The sequence below is a fragment of the Schistocerca americana genome, chromosome X (assembly GCF_021461395.2).
Source record: "Schistocerca americana isolate TAMUIC-IGC-003095 chromosome X, iqSchAmer2.1, whole genome shotgun sequence".
Taxonomy (NCBI): Eukaryota; Metazoa; Arthropoda; class Insecta; order Orthoptera; family Acrididae; genus Schistocerca; species Schistocerca americana.
In genome coordinates this window covers 615233259-615253873 of record NC_060130.1, presented here as the reverse complement: position 1 = coordinate 615253873, position 20615 = coordinate 615233259, and the positions used below count along the sequence as shown (strand labels likewise).

General features: G+C 40.2%; 1 protein-coding gene across 1 annotated transcript in view; it reads right to left on the bottom strand.

Annotated features, from left to right (window-relative positions):
- Nucleotides 1-2136: 2136 nt before the first annotated feature.
- LOC124556853 (protein MON2 homolog) overlaps nt 2137-20615 on the bottom strand; it is a gene marked incomplete in the record, with an annotated part of 217153 nt that continues 198674 nt past the window's right edge. The window contains 3 exon segments of the mRNA XM_047130874.1: nt 2137-7191; nt 7314-7396; nt 7831-8053. Of these exon segments, the coding sequence (XP_046986830.1) occupies nt 7034-7191; nt 7314-7396; nt 7831-8053 (464 nt within the window).

Here is a 20615-nt window from a genome sequence, read left to right as displayed (position 1 = left end):
CTTGAGTTGTTCTTACACATCATGTATCATCTGCTGACAAAGATACTGAATGACCTACTCCTTCCTCTGTCAACTACACTCCTGGAAATTGAAATAAGAACACCGTGAATTCATTGTCCCAGGAAGGGGAAACTTTATTGACACATTCCTGGGGTCAGATACATCACATGATCACACTGACAGAACCACAGGCACATAGACACAGGCAACAGAGCATGCACAATGTCGGCACTAGTACAGTGTATATCCACCTTTCGCAGCAATGCAGGCTGCTATTCTCCCATGGAGACGATCGTAGAGATGCTGGATGTAGTCCTGTGGAACGGCTTGCCATGCCATTTCCACCTGGCGCCTCAGTTGGACCAGCGTTCGTGCTGGACGTGCAGACCGCGTGAGACGACGCTTCATCCAGTCCCAAACATGCTCAATGGGGGACAGATCCGGAGATCTTGCTGGCCAGGGTAGTTGACTTACACCTTCTAGAGCACGTTGGGTGGCACGGGATACATGCGGACGTGCGTTGTCCTGTTGGAACAGCAAGTTCCCTTGCCGGTCTAGGAATGGTAGAACGATGGGTTCGATGACGGTTTGGATGTACCGTGCACTATTCAGTGTCCCCTCGACGATCACCAGTGGTGTACGGCCAGTGTAGGAGATCGCTCCCCACACCATGATGCCGGGTGTTGGCCCTGTGTGCCTCGGTCGTATGCAGTCCTGATTGTGGCGCTCACCTGCACGGCGCCAAACACTCATACGACCATCATTGGCACCAAGGCAGAAGCGACTCTCATCGCTGAAGACGACACGTCTCCATTCGTCCCTCCATTCACGCCTGTCGCGACACCACTGGAGGCGGGCTGCACGATGTTGGGGCGTGAGCGGAAGACGGCCTAACGGTGTGCGGGACCGTAGCCCAGCTTCATGGAGACTGTTGCGAATGGTCCTCGCCAATACCCCAGGAGCAACAGTGTCCCTAATTTGCTGGGAAGTGGCGGTGCGGTCCCCTACGGCACTGCGTAGGATCCTACGGTCTTGGCGTGCATCCATGCGTCGCTGCGGTCCGGTCCCAGGTCGACGGGCACGTGCACCTTCCGCCGACCACTGGCGACAACATCGATGTACTGTGGAGACCTCACGCCCCACGTGTTGAGCAATTCGGCGGTACGTCCACCCGGCCTCCCGCATGCCCACTATACTGCCTCGCTCAAAGTCCGTCAACTGCACATACGGTTCACGTCCACACTGTCGCGGCATGCTACCAGTGTTAAAGACTGCGATGGAGCTCCGTATGCCATGGAAAACTGGCTGACACTGACGGCGGCGGTGCACAAATGCTGCGCAGCTAGCGCCATTCGACGGCCAACACCGCGGTTCCTGGTGTGTCCGCTGTGCCGTGCGTGTGATCATTGCTTGTACAGCCCTCTCACAGTGTCCGGAGCAAGTATGGTGGGTCTGACACACCGGTGTCAATGTGTTCTTTTTTCCATTTCCAGGAGTGTATAAATATTTCTGCTTCTCTTTAGCCATTTGTGAATACTAACTCCTTGATATTAAAAAATTACTTAATGCATGTTTGCAATTTCTGTTGCTATCATTTTTGTGTAGTATGCAGCCTGTTATATAACACTGGTGTTTCATTGTGGTTTGAACGTAACCTGCTACTGTAAGATACATTATATTTCTCAAAAATGATGTCAGATTTTATGGGAGTGAAAGCACAATTGGTTGATAACATATCATAAATGTTCTCCATGAACATGATAATGCATCTGGTTTTCTTCTTAATATTTTAGTCTTTAATGGCTAAGGCAGTAATGTTAACTAATCAGACACTTCCCATTTACTCATATTTGTTTATCACATGCAACAGAAATACTCAACAGCAAAATGCAATAAACATACACTAACATTTTTAGTATAAAATGGTGCTACGAGCTGCGACACACAACACTTACTGTCACTTCCATGTATGATTTTTACAATCATAAAGCTAGACAAAGATTTGGAAAAGTATGTTTTGTAACTATTTCTGCACTCACTCCATTCACTTTAAACATCAGAGCACTTGTGAATAATGGCACATACAATTAACACACTTTAATCATAACATAGGGTTGCCAAAAAATTTGCAAAGAGTTTCACTGCTGAATGTAGCTCAAAGTTTATTTTATTATTAGAAATAATAATACAGTCTCTGTTCACGTGATGATGCCTGCCTGTCTGCCTGCCTGCAACTGTCCATTCCTGTGTGAAAATGGGAAACCAAATCAACCCAGATAGAGATTTGTATTACAAAATTCCAATTCATAAATGTTTCAAAATTACCAGACATCTGTGGGCATTTAACACAAATGTATGGCACTAACAAGTAGGAGATGCCCACAAGGCAAAGATTTTGGATAACAATCAATATGTAGACTCTGCATCTGTGACAATCCTGAATTTTCTGAACCACAGACAAGACGTAATGTTGTAAGACAGTAACAGCTTAGAAAGTATTTAGTAACTTCCATGTTTTTTTTCTAGGTTTTGCTCTGTGTAGAACAGAGTTCAAATATATGTAACAATGTGGAGCATATGGTTCTGTAAGAACCATGTGCTGCAAGACAAGAGAGAGGATCTCTTAACTTTGACACTCTCCACTGATCTCATTATCAATGAAACAGTAAACCTCAAACAACACACTTATTAACATTGAGAGTCAAATGTGATTCACATAATGATAAAGAGAAATTACAATTGTTGAAAAGCTATATAAAGAATAAAAATGAAATTAGTAGCAAATGTTAATGACAGGAAGTTTTTTGCGTAAATTTCCAAGTGACATTAAAAACTGGTTGCTTGGTACATCAACCAGTCAGAATATTATTTAAACAGTACACCAGTCAGTGCATCATTTCAGTAGTTGTTCACATTCATTTAGATAGCTACTATGCTACCTTCACCCCTCACCCTTGCCCAACTTGCATCTAACATACAATGGCACACAAGTGTGACAGTATACACCATTTTTCTTTTCCAGTAAGCAGGTGTGACACGTCATGACACCTGGAAAAGTGCCCTGAAACCAAAATTGTGATCAGAATAAATCATCTTAGTTGAATACTTCATTGACAAAACCCAAAATGGTACTAATGAAACACAGGAATTTATTAGACATGGACAATTTCAAACATGAAAACAATAAAAAATGGAAATTATTGTCTGTGGCTTCACTGACCTATAAAACTTTCTTCTCCTGCCACAAAACACAGTCCTATTACTAATTCACCTGAGAAGACCCATGAGGTTCACATTGTTGTTAGAGGCCTGGTCCTTAGTTTAAACCCAAACAATGTGCCTCATTTTCAGAGTGTTTGAGACATACTGAGATATAAGAGTAGGGTTCATCTTATTCCTCAGCACAGTGCAAAAAGTGTATCCCTGTGTTGCATGGATAATTTTTTATTTTTTAAATTTTTTATAAGCACTAGCACTTGTGTTATTACAGATGTTTACAAAAATAGAAGACACAGAGAAGGTGAAATCCACTGAAGGTATATGGCCCACGCAGCGATAATAGCAGGAAGAGGGTCATAGTCTCAACACTCCCACCCAGTGGGCTGATAACCATTAACAGTGGCACATGAAGAGACTGCAGATGTTTGAAATTTAACCCAGGATATTGCTGCACAGTCCGTGAAAATAAATTTTACACAGTTAACTCTCCTCCCATGACGAGCCAAACATTTACTGTGATGAAAATTCCTCCTACCATGCAAAATTGAACTAGCTGCTCCATTCAGTCATCAATGTATGATTGCAGTTCATGAATGAGGTCATTAACCCACAATTTTGTGAAAATCTTCAGCTCAAAGGTAACTGATTCAAATGCTAGTAGTGGAAGAGAGTTTTAACAGTAGGATTTAGCCTACTGATGGCGACTTGTGTGTTCTATGCCCAGCATCCTCTTGGTGCCATTCATGAGGAGTAAGCTATCTAAAGCTACAAGCTTCCATATGCACACTTTTCTCTATATCATATCATCATGAAGTCCACACAGATGACACAATATTCCACATGTGCTTTACATGGTCAGTTACTCTGAACAACCACACATGGCAAACTTGATACACAAGCTGCCGAAATTACAGCAACTAGATAGATTTACACCACTCAGTGAGCCACAGCAATAAATATAATGCCATTTTAGTTACACAGACAGCTTTTGTAGTAATTAATACAAACTTTTCCTCCCCAACAAATGAAACTGCAGATCTGATCATAAAATCTCTTATATATAGAATCAGATCACTGGAAAAAAAAGTGTGGTATCCACTTGTGAAATATGAATTAGAGGAGATGTATGTATGGAACTACTGCTGTTCAGAAGTGGAACATGTTCACAGTTGCCTATTCTATTTTCCAGATTTGGGAATGAAATAATGACACTACATGACAATTCTGTTAACTGACAATATATATTTTTCAAAGGAAACGGCAATTGAAAAGTCTCATTACTTACGGTAAGTCATGCCTGCACAATAAAATGTATATATAAACACAATCTATTCAATAGCCTCATAAAATCCTATAGAAGTAATGTGATTTGTTTGATATTTTGAAGTTGCATAACGAGATAGTAAACATATTTCACAAATAAATTTGAACAACAATCTTAAAGAGAATAGTAAACAAACAAGTAAAATTACTTGAGTATTTTGAAAAACGAGTCTTCCGTAAACAGAAAATTATGTTTATCGACTAATAAAATGGACTACAAAAAGAACAATGATGGTTCAATAACAAGATCCAAAAAGGTCTGATAAAATAATGTTTGGTGCATCTGTGATAAAAATAAAACAATAATTACTGAAGATACAAAAACATCTAAGAATGAAAGCAATGAGTGTGGTAACCACCCTCAGAATTCACATAATTTTCTGTTGTATGAAAAAGAATTACACAGAAGTTTCGAACTTCTAACATTATCAATGACACCTGAAAAAGCCATGACTAATTCACAAAGTAATAACAGTGATTTATAAAGATCTTGGAAACTTCTATGGTGTCCACTGCCTTGTTATCAGAGCAGACCCAGTTAATCACATTTATGTTACAACAGAAACTATTATGTCTGTCAAATATCATGGACAAAGTTGTGATATTTCAAAAAAAATTCAATATGATGAAGCTATTAAACCATAAAATTTCAAGCTTCCCTAATAAACAGCATGAACATGGATGCAGATATCTGAACACTGTAAAAAACTGTTACTGAAGTTCTGGAAGTAGACAGGAATGACTTGAAATACAAGGAAATTTGAAACAATGAAAATATTGCAGAACATACATAGAAAGGAAGATATATATTTACATCAGAAACTCTCACACTCAAAGATGTAAGACCTTACGTAATTCTTTTTCCCTGACGCAAATACTAGTGAGGCAGAATCTCTTGATACTTAATATTTCAGTAATGCTATTGAGTTTCAGGCAAAGAACACTGTTTCCTTATTGGGGGGCAACAAGAATCCTGTTATTGTTTAGCACAAAGATTAATTTGGTGCCCCAACTAAAGAGTATTTCATTATATTTGGTTTCCAGGCAGATCTGCTTTGTATTGTGATTAAACAGGAAAATAATTTATAGAAAAAAGTTATAATGAACAAAAAAGAATGTTATTAATGGCCCAAGGTAACAGAAATGTTATACAGATTCAACTTACATTTCATAGCTTCAACTGAATACTGATATGGCAACAATACCTCTGGTGGCACACAGGGACGTGTGCAACTTACGCATAACGGTAACATTTTAAGCTGCCTCTCAAGGTAATAACTTTTGGTAAGTAATAAGTTACTTGAAAAGAAAGCTACAATTGTTTGTCAGCTGTAATAAAACACACATGATGACAAAAATGTGTCAAAGTTCTAATCATATTTCAACAATGATATACAGCAGGGCAGCATAGTATATTCTATTAAAAGGAGCTTCAGTAAATGTTGAGAACATGAGAACTACAGTCACTAAATATTCAAGGAAATAGCACCATTTGGATAGCATCCAAAGTAAGAAAAACATTCATATAACACAAATCCCATGATCAAAATCCGTCATCAGTAATTTGCTATGTGTAATAAAATAAATGAAGTAATCAGAACTCCAAAGATACACACAATGGCATTAATGAACTAGCTACCAGCTGCCCAGTACTGAGCTTCATCTGTGGAGATGTCAATTTTGAAGTAGCTTAAAGTTTGCAGTCCACACACACTTTCTTGGCCAGTTTTATAGAAGTGCTGCAGGAAGAGAAATATTTTGGGAGTGAGCTCCATCTCCTTCACTGAATGTTGCCAAGAACAAGATGTGGAAATAACCAAAACTTAAAATTTCTCATATATCAAGCTGAAATCATGTGATTATCATCATTTTTCAGAAAAATCTGAAATTAAATGAAAAATACTGAAAATGGCATATCAGTGCCCAGTCTCCTGCCTAGTGAGGAGTAGGGAGTCAAGTCACAAAGAAAAAGTGTTTGACTGTACATAGGTTGGACAAAGTACATATCGCAATGTAGCAATTACGGTGACAGCTTTGATAGCATCAGTTTTTGCAACAGTAGGCAAAGGGAGGATGGACAAGGAAATATTTCCCTTTAGTGTCTCACTGAAATGAGTACACAGCACTACATATGGGTGTAGAACAGCAGTGGTGAGGACCTGAGAAATAAAATGTTGAAGTTCTCCCAAAACCATCCAGGAACTCTAACATCATTTTAAAATATGAATCTCACATCCACACCTCTGTCATTCACATTAGTTTTTCAATGGAAGGAAGAAGATGAGATTACAGTCTTTATCCAGCCATTTTTGGTGTGTGACAGAGGGGCAGCACCACTGAATCTCTGTGCACTTCCAGTGTCCATAGCTCTTGCTGCTGCACGCATGTGTATGTTCATTGTCTCTCAATTAACTTTGTACTTAAATAGGCTGCAGGCATCAACGCTACAATCTCAGTGTCAGTTCACACAAACAGCACAAATACAACACTATCATACACCATTATGATATCTTGTAGGCGAATGCAAAAGGTCCGCGTACTGCAGTAACGCTTCACGAAGCGAACTTGAAACTTGTGTTGATTTTGTAGTTGTGCAGTCCACTAAATAGGGGTACAATGCAATCAGTTGTTCCCATGATGATTCATTCACTGGAAAAAAAAAGTCTGAAGTGTTACATTTGCTTCTGCATACCTACAGAATGTTTGATGAACGAACATAATATTTAGAATGCTTAGAAATTTGAATAATAACACTTGAATTAACAATTTACCTTTTCCTGGTGGAGCTTTCTTCAGTGATAATACCAAAGTTCCAACAGCTTTCAGTACAAAAGATATCTCTGACAACCTATACCTGCAAATACAAGTGCTTATAGAATACCGTATGTAACAATTCTCATATCCTGATTGTCATTAGTGTTAAACTTTAGCAACTGTAAATATCTCAAGAAAGAACAGTTACACCTACAGCAACAGCAACAAAAATGAAACACTTCTGAATACAATAAACTGTAAAGGGCTCCTTAATATATATCGAGAGAGAGAGAGAGAGAGAGAGAGAGAGAGAGAGAGAGAGAGAGAGAGAGAGAGAGAGAGTGGGGGAGGGGGGGGGGGGGGGGTGACGAGGGAGGGAGGTAGGGAGGGGGACAGAAGTGGGATTGCTAGGTGATTAGCTGATAGTCATATGTGCAATATGCATGCTTTTTCATATTTGCACTGTAACAAAGAAATATATGCCGGAAGTTTATATTGAGTGCATCATTGCATGTACTAAGCAAAGCAAATTACCTTGGCAATGGGCAATTTCCGTTCTTCCTTTCATCTTCAACATACTGGTGTAGTACTTCTTGGAACCTTGTCAGAAGAGCAGTGACAGCTAATCTTCCTGCCACACCACCTTCTGTTATTTCCTCAGCACATTCATCAGCACCGTCTTGTAATGAAAACTGCAGCAAAGTCTCAAAACAAGTTTTTGCAAATTCTTCTCTTAGTTTTGGTTCAGCCACATAATCTGCAAGAATACAATATCCCTTAAGTACATTAACGTGTCATTTGGTCAATAGTGTTCTCTCTCTCTCTCTCTCTCTCTCTCTCTCTATCTCTATCTCTCCCCCTCTCTATCTCTCTCTCTCTCCCCCCCCCCACCACCCTCCTATGTAGAAAAACTTAGTCAATCAACAATATGAAATTGCCAACAAGCCATATGGTGGGAAGATAGAGAGTCAAGCACAGTAAGCTGATTTGTAAACAATAAAGTCTGATGTGCTTTTGTGAACTAAGCAGATTACTGATGACAAGCCACAGAAGCAGAAAGAAAATTCATGGGTGGAAAAGGACAGAAATAAAATTTTCAAAACAGAAAGCAGTGTACTCCAAAAAGGACAAATGTGTGTTTTATATCAAGTGTGACTCTTGGGTAAAATTTATATATTTTGGGAACAGAAGCAGATATACACGTAAAATGCACTGAAGAGGGCTAGGAGGGTGGGGAAGGGGATGAAGAGTGTGTCCCATGGCATAGAAAGTACCTTCAAGGTATGACATGTAGAACAGGGGGGGGGGGGGGGGGGGGGGGGAATGAAACTAGAAAAAATGCTAGAGTAAAACAGAGGGGCAAGGTTGGTAAAATAAATTACCAACTGAAAAATGAGAGAGTTCACAAACTTACATACAATGGTGCTACAAGACATGATGCACCCACAATAATATTGTCCTCTGCCAAAACTATGGCACCGTAGTTCTGGTACGCTAAATAAAGGATGTAATAAATGGCAGTATTACATGTAGTATTGGGATCATTCAAAGGGAAAGAAACATCAATTAATGTGTAAGAGAAAACTGGGTGTCTGACGACTTCTCTTTGTTTGTTTTGCACATAGTTAGAACCACACATCAGTGTGTCGGTCCATTGTATATTTTAAATCCTTACAGAATATAAATTTTATTTTATGATTAGTAAAAATTATTTGATCATGTCACTTCTGCTCTTCTATGTAGCCAAAGCAATTTTTCCTGTAGTTATTGACAAATGCAAAAGTTGTTTATGAATAACAGAAACATGTTTTATATATGTTCAACAAAGTATCTGAGGAATGTCTGATTATATATTATATTTGTGGAAATTGCATTTTCTAGTGCCATACAGTAAGTCTTTATTGTTTCCTTTATTTTTACTACAACATCCTCATTTCACCATACAAATCAACAATTTTTGAATAAAACCTGAACTAAACATTGACAATTTCAATTTTGCTATAAACATTGTTTATTTTTAAGTAACAGACAGGAAGATTACTATGTAGAAGAAAGATATTCCATAAATTACCTGGCCCATTATACATCCTCACTCACTTTCTAAGACGATTCCCGCTTCCAGTTTTTTGTGTAATGTAGTAAGACACTGATCACATACATAAAGAAAGTAATACCCAAAAGGAACGCAACACACCTAATGTACTGGGTATGCAGGTATGACCTTTATTGACCAAAGCTACTAGGAGAACTACTGTAGTCCATGCTTACTTATGATAGCCTAGAATGATGCCGCTAATATGAGGTGTAGCAAGGGAGCTTAAATCATTTAATAAAGGCATGGGCTCCGGTCCTTACTGTATACCAGTCAGGTTCCTCTCAGAGTATTCTGATACAATATCTCCATATACAACTGATCACTCACTCGAAGATCTGTACCCAAAGACTGGAAAGTTGCACAAGTCACACCAATTCCCACTTAAGGAAACAGGATAAATCTGGTAAATTACAGATCCATATCACTAACGTTAATTTGCAGTATATACTGTGTTCGAACATTATGAATTATCTCAAAGAAAACGATTTACTGACAAATACCCAACACGGAGTTATAATATACCGTTCTACTGAAACAAAACTAGTTCTTTATTTTCATGGGGGTAATGAGTGCTACTGACAGGGACTGTCAAATTGATTCCACATTTTTTAGATTTCCAGAAGGCTTTTGGCAACATACCCACAAGAGACTTCTAATCAAATTGTGTGCCTATGGACTATTGTCTCAGTTTTGTGAATGGATTCATGATTTCATGTCAGAAAGGTCACAGTTTGTCATACCTGATGGGAAGTCACTGAGTAAAACAAAAGTAATATCTGATCTACATAAACGATTTAGGACACAATTTGAGTAGCACTCTTAGGCTGTCTCCAGATGATGCTGTCATTTAATGTCTTATAGAGTCATTAGAGGATCAAAACAATTTAGACAAGATACCTGTCAGGTGTGAAAAATGGCAAATGACTCTAAATAATGGAAAGTATGAAGTCATCCACAAGAGTACCAAAAGGACTCCCCAAAATTTCGGTTACAAGATAAATCTCACAAATCTGAAGTTGTAAGCCAACTACATACTTAGCAATTACAATTACAAATAATTTAAGTTGGAATAATCACATACATAATGTTGTGGATAAAGCAAACCAAAGACTATGATTTATTGGTACAACACTAAGAAAATGCAACAGGTCTACTAAAGAGACTGTCTCCACTACACTTATATGTCCTCTTCTGAAGCACAGCTGTGCATTATGGGATGCACATCAGGTAGGATCAACAGAGGACATCGAAAAAGCTCAAAAAAGGGCAGCTCGTTTTGTACTACCGCAAAATAGGAGAGAGAGGACCATGGATATTATATGTGAATTGGAATGGAAATCATTAAAACAAAAGTCTTTTTCATTGTAGCAGGATCTTCTCATGAAATTTCAACCACCAGCTTTCTCCTCGGAGTGTTTATATATTTTGTTGGCATCCACCTACATAGGGAGGAATGATCATCATATTAAAATAAGAGAAGTCAGGGCTCGCACGGAAAGATTTAAGTGTTTGTTTTTCTCCTGCGCTGTTTGATAGTGGAACAGTAGAGAAATAGCTTGAAGGTGGTTCGATGAACCTTCTGCCAGGTACTTAATTGCCAATTGCACAGAATCATGTAGATGTAGATGTACTCCAGTCAAGGGCTCTCCCCACCATCACCTGCCAGCAACAGCAATGTCCACCTGGCTTGATAGTCATTGCTCAGAGTCCCAGTGCCCCAAAAGGACAGGCACCTACTCCTGGACTTGCACGAAGAGGTACGAGCTCAGGCGTTAAGTATGTGGGCCCTGCATTGTCAGGGAACTGCAATCAAGAGTACCTGAGAACCTCACCATGTCAAACTGGCTATTATATTGGCTTTTGGGCTGGAGTAATTGCTCACGTAATAAAGAAGCATACATTATCTTTGTACACCATGGATAGGGTGCCATACAACATGTCCTTCCCCAAACAGCATGCACTACTGACAAAATTTAAAAAATAAACAAATAAAAATTGAAAACGCGAAAGACAAACCTGAAAGTGTGAACTAGTCAGTTTTACTGAATAGGTAATAGAGGGCAGAAAGCAAGAAGAATCCCAGACCAAGAGTCAGAACTTAAGGAATGGGCAGGTTGGCTCAATAAGCAGAGTGTCACAGGACTGCAACAAAGGAGAGGGAAAGAAGAAAGTTGCAATGGCTCTACCCCCCCATGCACATCACACACATGTACTCATGCAGTGCTGTAAGCCATGAGGGTGGGGGGATAATTTTACATAATATCTCATTCCCCAGAGAGCCTAAATCACAAAATGCAGCAGACAGTCTTTCCTATCTAGGCAGCAATATAACTGAGGATAGCTAAAGCACTATGGATATACAATGGAGAATGGCAATGGCAAGAAAATTGTTTTTGGAAAAAGATAAATATTTTAACTTCCAATGTAAAATTAAGTACTAAGTAGTCTTTACTCCAAGTATATGTCTGTAGTGTAACTTTATGAAGAGATGAAATATGAATGATAAGCCGTACAGACAAGAAGAGAACAAAAATAAGCAGTACTATGTCAAAAAGACTTCGTATTTTCAAAATTAATATTTGGTTATTCTGATGGCACTTTAATATATTGCAACTATTTTTCTCAGTTTTACTTGTAAAATCCTAAACATTATGTTCATATTACGGAACCACACAAATTGTTAACCTACACCAACAATCTGCTGGGCTTTGCATAAACTAAAATGAACAAGTTAATTAATTATAAAAGCAGACATATCTAATAGCACATTACAACTGTGTCAGAACAATGCGGCTTTGTGAATTGCCTAAAATGCGTAGATAGATAATTTCATGGACAATGGGCACAGTAAGTGTTTCATCATCATGTTACCAACCAGATTCACTTTTCAAATATTAGCAAATGCAGCAAGATAGTTTACCATAATATTATAGCCAGTAATGATGATATCATTGATACAGTGACTGCCTTACAAACCACTTTTCACCAAACACAGCAAAGCTTCTTCCATCCCCTTTAATTTAAACATACTAACTACAAATTACAAATACTTATGGAATGATTTATCACACACCTATGAGCTTCTTATTATCAGCAGCCATGGAAAATTCCTCGTGGCAAAGTTTCAAGATAACTTTTGAATTTTGTGTCACTTCATTAAACTTTGTTTTATTGACATGCAGGCAACAAATACTGCCCTTCTATTTTAATCACACAAAGAGCATGTAGCACATATTTGAGGGTAATCCCAAAAGTAAGGTCTCCTATTTTTTTGTAAGTACATAGACCTGTTTATTTCTACAATGGTTTACATCAGTTTACAGCTTGAGCGTTTGGCTATTTTTTGACATAATCACGATTTCTGTCAATACATTTTTGTAGATGCTGTAGCAGTTTTTGTATGCCCATATCATACCAGCTCGCCGCCATGCTGCGAAGAAGGATGCTGCCACTGGCATGATTGTTGCTTGGTCTCAGGTGTAAAGTGGTATGCCCAGGTTTTGTCATCCATGACAATTGAGTCCAGAAAGCAGTCCTGTTCAGCTGCAAGGCGGTGAAGAAATTCGCAGGAAGCATCAACTCGTTGCCGCATGTGGTTCTCAGTCAGCATGCGTGGCACCCATCTTGCGCACACCTTCCAGTAGTTCAATGTTTCTGTTAAAATTCTGTAAACAGTGCTTCGAGAAACCACAGGAACCAACGTGCAGAGATCATCCAGGGTGATCCGCCGATCTTCACACATGCTTTGCTCAACTTTCAACACTGTCTCCTCAGAAATTGACGGTCTCCCGTTCCTTTGTTCGTTGTGAATTTTGGTCCAACCAGCTGCAAACTCTCTACACCACTTACGAACATTTTTGACGCCCATGCACGACTCACCACACACTTCCATCAATTGGTGATGGATTTCAATCAGCACAGCGCCCTTTTCGTTCAAAAACCAAATAACTGCGTGCAATTCACACTTGGCGGTAACATCCAACGGGAGCTCCATTCTCAACGACTGCCAAGCCAAGACTGAGCAGCTCAGCGTGGCGTGCGCATGTTTACACAAAGCGCGTGAATCACTCTTCACAACAGTGTGACCAACTGCCACACAAACAGAGTTCTGTACTTATAAAAAAATAGGAGACCTTACCTTTGGGATTACCCTCGTATTAATATAAAGATCACTAAGAAAATGAAACATAAGCTACATTTTTAAGTGCATTAATGTAATGAAAATTCGTTGACTATATCAGGTACTCTGTGTGTGAAAAGCATACTCATACAGACCATACTCCATTCATTCACTCTACCCACACTAAATCTAACATGAACACACTGACACATTGAATCAAGATGTTTTCATATTATGAACATGTGTTTGAGTTAAAAAATCACAACCCTTTCCACTCTAATGTAGAATCTTGTCTTACATAACGTTTTCTGCTTCTGTTCTGATATCAGATGTGGTCCGAAACACCATTTAGGTTTTTTTTTAATCATCTCCCTGTTCTGCTTCATCCCACAGAACTGATTCTGCCCAACAAATAGAAGAAGCTGTCCACAGTATTTCACGCCAGCTCATGTGCATCAATGTGGAAAAGTGACTGTGGGTTACGGCACAATTGTTGCTTGTACAAAAATGGCAGGCAGAAGATGTGTACTTGATGATCATAGGTGGCTTTTGGAAGATACTTAAAGATGAGTAACAGTTCAGTGATGAGACTGAACAAGAAGGATCTTTTCTTGTGTGTAGTGTTGTAAGTGTCAGTTAATCTTACCATAATGATTTAGAAGGAAGTGATGACAATGTGCAATCTATCATGTGTTAATGGCAGGTTTATCATGACAGTGATATTATCAAGTTCTTATACACTGAAGCACCAACGAAACTGGTATAGGCAAGCGTATCCAAATACAGAGATATGTAAACAGGTGTAACACGGCACTACGGTCGGCAATGCCTATATAAAACAAGTGTCAGGTGCAGTTGTTAGATTGGTTACTGCTGATACACTGGTAGGTTATCAAGATTTAAGTGAGTCTGAATGTGGTGTTATAGTCAGCACACGAGCGATGGGACACAGCATTTCTGAGGTAGCAATGAAGTGGGCATTTTCCCATATGACCATTTCACAAGTGTACTGTGAATATCAGGAATCCAGTAAAACATCAAATCTCAGAGATCACTGCGGCCGGAAAAAGATCCTGCAAGAACAGGAATGAAGGTAACTGAACAGAATCGTTCAAAGTGACAGAAGTGCAACCCTTCCGCAAATTGCTGCAGATTTCATTCCTGGGCCACCAACAAGTGCCAGCATGAGAAACATTCACCAAAACGTCATCAATATGGGCTTATGGAGTCAAAGGTCCACTTGTGTACCCTTGATGATTGCACAACACAAAGCTTTACGCCTTGCCTGGGCCCGTCAACACTGACATTGGACTTTTGATGACTGGAAACATGCTGCCTGGTTGGACGAGTCTCGTTTCAAATCGTACTGAGCGGATGGACGTGTACGGGTATGGAGACAACCTCGTGAATCTATGGACCATGCATGTCAGCAGAGGACTGTTCAAGCTGGTGGAGGCTCTGTAATGGCACGGGACATGTGCAGCTGGAGTGGTATCGTACCCCTGATACGACTCTGGCAGGCGACACGAACGTAAGCATCCTGTCTGATCACCTGCATCCATTCATGTCCGCTGTGCATTCTGACAGTCTTCGGCTATTCCAGCAAGGAATGAGACACCCCAAATGTTCAGAATTTCTGCAGAGTGGCTTCAGCAACACTCTTCATCTACATCTACATCTACATTGATACTCCGCAAGCCACCCAACGGTGTGTGGCGGAGGGCACTTTACGTGCCACTGTCATTACCTCCCTTTCCTGTTCCAGTCGCGTATGGTTCGCGGGAAGAACGACTGTCTGAAAGCCTCCGTGCGCGCTCTAATCTCTCTAATTTTACATTCGTGATCTCCTCGGGAAGTATAAGTAGGGGGAAGCAATATATTCGATACCTCATCCAGAAACGCACCCTCTCGAAACCTGGCGAGCAAGCTACACCGCGATGCAGAGCGCCTCTCTTGCAGAGTCTGCCACTTGAGTTTATTAAACATCTCCGTAACGCTATCACGGTTACCAAATAACCCTGTGACGAAACGCGCCGCTCTTCTTTGGATCTTCTCTATCTCCTCCGTCAACCCGACCTGGTACGGATCCCACACTGATGAGCAATACTTCCGAGTTTAAAACACTTCCACTGGCCATCAAACTTTCCAGACATGAACATTATTGAGCACATCTGGGATGCCTTGCAAAATGCTATTCAGAAGAGAACTCCACCACCTCATACTCTTACGGATTTATGGACAGCCCTGCAGGATTCATGGTGTCAATTCCCTACAGCACTACTTCAGACATCAGCTAAGTCCATGCCACATCGTGTTGTGGTACTTCTGCATGCTCACGGGGGCCCTACACAATATTAGGCAGGTGTACCAGTTTCTTTGGCTCTTCAGTGTACTTGTTACAAAAGAGAGATTCACTCTTCCTTGAAACACATACCCAACACTGGAACTTCAATATTTTCAATTATTTTTCAGTACCATTTTATTAGCAAAATTCTGACTGCAATAAAAGTACCAGAAAGTGTCGCTACACACAGAGGTGCAGTATCAGCTGTCATTATCATATGGCAGTGAAACTTGGTAGATATTTGATAAGAAACTGGACATGGCTAGAAAAGGTCAAACAAGTGAGAAAGGCATAATGCTGATTATATTAACTGCTGATTACATAATTTGTTCGATACAAGCACCAGAGATGTCGACAGACAGTCCCAGGTATGCACCTGGTGGTCTAAATTGGAACTTATGTCTTCCAGTTTTAATCTATTCCACATTAATGCATTAGAATATCCACCAAGCTACATTGCCATATAATATTTACAGCCCACACTGGACCTTTGTGAGGAGTTGCACTTTAATTACAAGCATCTGGAATGGAAAAAAATACAGAAGGTGGCTCGACTGACAAAACATTTAATGTGACATTCATGGAAGAATGTTTCATGGGTACAAATGAAGGCATCCTTGGTCTTACATTAAACATATCCGCAATTTGAGGACAGATTTAGGTAACTATTTTACTGAAGATTGGCTAGACTGAAGTCTGTTCTACAAGTACGTTTCCTCTGGTCACCGATTTTTCCAGTTATTTTGGACTCTGCATTTAGTTTCTCCTATCATTGCTCAAGCAAGTGTGGATACTAGGAAAGGCAAAGTCAAGTTTGTCAGTGAATATATTGCTAATAAATGTAAAGAACTTTGCACAGCAGGAAGATGAGACCATAGTTGGATTTAAATGCAGGATTCAGTTGAAGAGCTATAATCTAATGAAGCCTACAAATTGATGTCTTCAAATTTTTTTGCCTCCATGATTATGCATTTTCTCATATTCCATTTACAGTGACACAATGACTGACAGTCTTATTCATCATGATTTGCCATTTATCTCTTGAATAGTGATTTATTTGGCACAAGATCTGCCTGCACACACAGGTGGTACAGGTTTTCACATCTACACTGACAGGTTCTACACTTACCCTAAGCTTGCTCATGAACCAAGCAAAATGAAAATGCATGCAACAGGGACAGCTGTGCCATCTATGAATGGTTTTCCACTTGTTCTCAAAAAGAAGCAGCTTGAGGAATACAATGTGTGTGTTTATCAGTCTAATGCACAAATGATGCACGTATCCCTTCACAATAAGAGGTTAGTGACCATACTGAGACATTATTTGGTCCTGAAACACAGCTGATCACTGGTTACACAAAGAAACCACCAGTTCAGATGAGAAACCTAGAATTATTTTAGAATATATAAAGTTTACAGAGGAATGGACACAGTGTTTTGTGCATGTTACGGCTTTACGTGGAAGTCATACAAATGGTGCAATTTTTTTCTCTGGATTGTAGAAGTTACAGCTGTAAAACAGCTACATATTTTACTCAATAGATACGGAGAAGAGAAGAGAGAAGAGGAAACATATCTTTTCTATTAGAGAACTCTCATCACAAAGCTTGTGGGCACTGTCAGAGACATTCAAGGAAGAGAGGGAACCATCTTCTGATGTTGAGGAGAGGCTGAATGGAAAGATGCATTTTGTAATGTAAAATGAAAAGCAATCTACAAACAACTGTATGGCCTGCAGCAGACAAAATGAAAAAGATGGGAGGAAAGAAACCATTATCTGCTTTGAGACATGCACAAGGGGGTCTTAGACTTCATCCTGGAGACTTGTTTCAAAAAGTATCAGACAGCAAACAGTTTTCAAAAAAATAAACAAAAATGCACATAATTCTATGCAACACACAACAGATAATGAAGTTATCATGAGAGCTCATATTCATGTCTTTCTCACTTTAAAATACCATAATATTGCAAGCAATCCCCTAACCTATTCCCTGATAATATTAATCAGAGATGAGGAGATGACAGCTGGCAAAAAAATTGATTGGAAAGGGTTAAAATTTTGCCCAAAAAACATGGCCAATCACTGTGTGAAATAGTGACAGCATTCAAAATCAAATGGACGCAAAACTGATAAAGGCCCAGGAATATGACAAACCACGAGATCTCCTTCCGTTTTGTGATCACCATAGTTACTAAAATTCCATACAACTCGGTAACTCTGAGAACAATGGCAAAAGGCAGCCACTTTGATGGCAATAAAAATTCAATTTGTAAATGTACATTGGTTTATATACGAGATGTTTCTAAATCCAGAATAGTTACAATATATTCAACAAAGACAGAGACCACTAAGTACTTGGTGCAAGTCAATTTCATTATGAATTTGCACAGACAAAATTTGCCCACTCCAACACAACATGAGCATTTTCAGTGAAGGCTACTGTAAGTATGTACATACAAGGACATACATGCAACGGCATCAGAAAGTTGTGCTTTTGATGAACAGGACAAGGATATCTTTTTATTTATTTTGCGTTTATATTGAGGTTTGTTGCATCTCATTAACTAACAATCTACTGTTCATTCAGAATCAAGGAGAGGCAGTATTGTAAACTCATTACATGCCCCCCCTTGTTTCTACTTCAGAAATGTGTAGCCATTTTCCATCCACAGAGACCAATTAGTTGAGATATCCTCTTCCTTCAATGGGCAGTGACCTTTTTTGTTGGTATGTCTTGAATATTTTCATAATTAAGGATTAAGGCTGCCACTGCACCAGTTCCTAAACTGTAGGCTGTGATGGCTGATATACAGCTTTGTCTACCTTTTTCTAACACAGGGTATGGTTATGTTTATCAACAACACTGACAGTATTCACTTTTTTCACTTGGACACTGTTACTGGCAAAATATTCTACAACACATCATGGTAGTGTGACAATAAAAGGCACAACCTCCTTCTAAATACAATTAGTAGTTTAATATGTCGCCATTAATATACTTTAAGTTGTGGTAGGCTAGTGAATGAATCCTCTGCAATAGGCTGATGTGACATCAGACAGGAGTGCAGGAAGGACTAAGAGGAGCAAGGAGCATAGTGCCAGAAGCAGGGTTATTCTGTTTTTGGCGGACAGGAGGGCAAAATTTACGGTATGTTATACTAACGAATGTGCTTAATAAAGGATCACGGTATAAGCATATCTTTACTTAACCTATCGTAACAGTTATTCATGTATTTGAAAATGTTTACCAGTTTTCATCTATAAAACTATGGTAGATCAGGATACTATCCACTAAACTCAGTGAAAGAAGACAAAACACTATTATAAATCAGTGAACTATGAATAAAGGACTAAAAATTATGGTAATAAAGAGAAGAAGAAGAAGAAGAAGAAGAAGAAGAAGAAGAAGAAGAAACATACATTACATTAATTTACTCCATTTTATTAGTCTTAAAAATTAATAAGGAAAGCAAAAGGTTTCAGTCATATCCTATTAGTAGGAAACATCCTCCAAGTAATCAGAAATTGTGGGAAAAACCATCATAAATCCTTTTTTTTTTGGTTGGTATCTGGTAAATCTGCTTAAGTACTCCTTAAATGGACAGTTATTATTCTTCTGAAAGTATTTAAACAACTCGAAATTGTTACAGCAGATTCAAGCAGAATTCGAACCCTCATATAGTAACAGTGTCATCTACACTCCTGGAAATGGAAAAAAGAACACATTGACACCGGTGTGTCAGACCCACCATACTTGCTCCGGACACTGCGAGAGGGCTGTACAAGCAATGATCACACGCACGGCACAGCGGACACACCAGGAACCGCGGTGTTGGCCGACGAATGGCGCTAGCTGCGCAGCATTTGTGCACCGCCGCCGTCAGTGTCAGCCAGTTTGCCGTGGCATACGGAGCTCCATCGCAGTCTTTAACACTGGTAGCATGCCGCGACAGTGTGGACATGAACCGTATGTGCAGTTGACGGACTTTGAGCGAGGGCGTATAGTGGGCATGCGGGAGGCCGGGTGGACGTACCGCCGAATTGCTCAACACGTGGGGCGTGAGGTCTCCACAGTACATCGACGTTGTCGCCAGTGGTCGGCAGAAGGTGCACGTGCCCGTCGACCTGGGACCGAACCGCAGCGACGCACGCCAAGACCGTAGGATCCTACGCAGTGCCGTAGGGGACCGCACCGCCACTTCCCAGCAAATTAGGGACACTGTTGCTCCTGGGGTATTGGCGAGGACCATTCGCAACAGTCTCCATGAAGCTGGGCTACGGTCCCGCACACCGTTAGGCCGTCTTCCGCTCACGCCCCAACATCGTGCAGCCCGCCTCCAGTGGTGTCGCGACAGGCGTGAATGGAGGGACGAATGGAGACGTGTCGTCTTCAGCGATGAGAGTCGCTTCTGCCTTGGTGCCAATGATGGTCGTATGAGTGTTTGGCGCCGTGCAGGTGAGCGCCACAATCAGGACTGCATACGACCGAGGCACACAGGGCCAACACCCGGCATCATGGTGTGGGGAGCGATCTCCTACACTGGCCGTACACCACTGGTGATCGTCGAGGGGACACTGAATAGTGCACGGTACATCCAAACCGTCATCGAACCCATCGTTCTACCATTCCTAGACCGGCAAGGGAACTTGCTGTTCCAACAGGACAATGCACGTCCGCATGTATCCCGTGCCACCCAACGTGCTCTAGAAGGTGTAAGTCAACTACCCTGGCCAGCAAGATCTCCGGATCTGTCCCCCA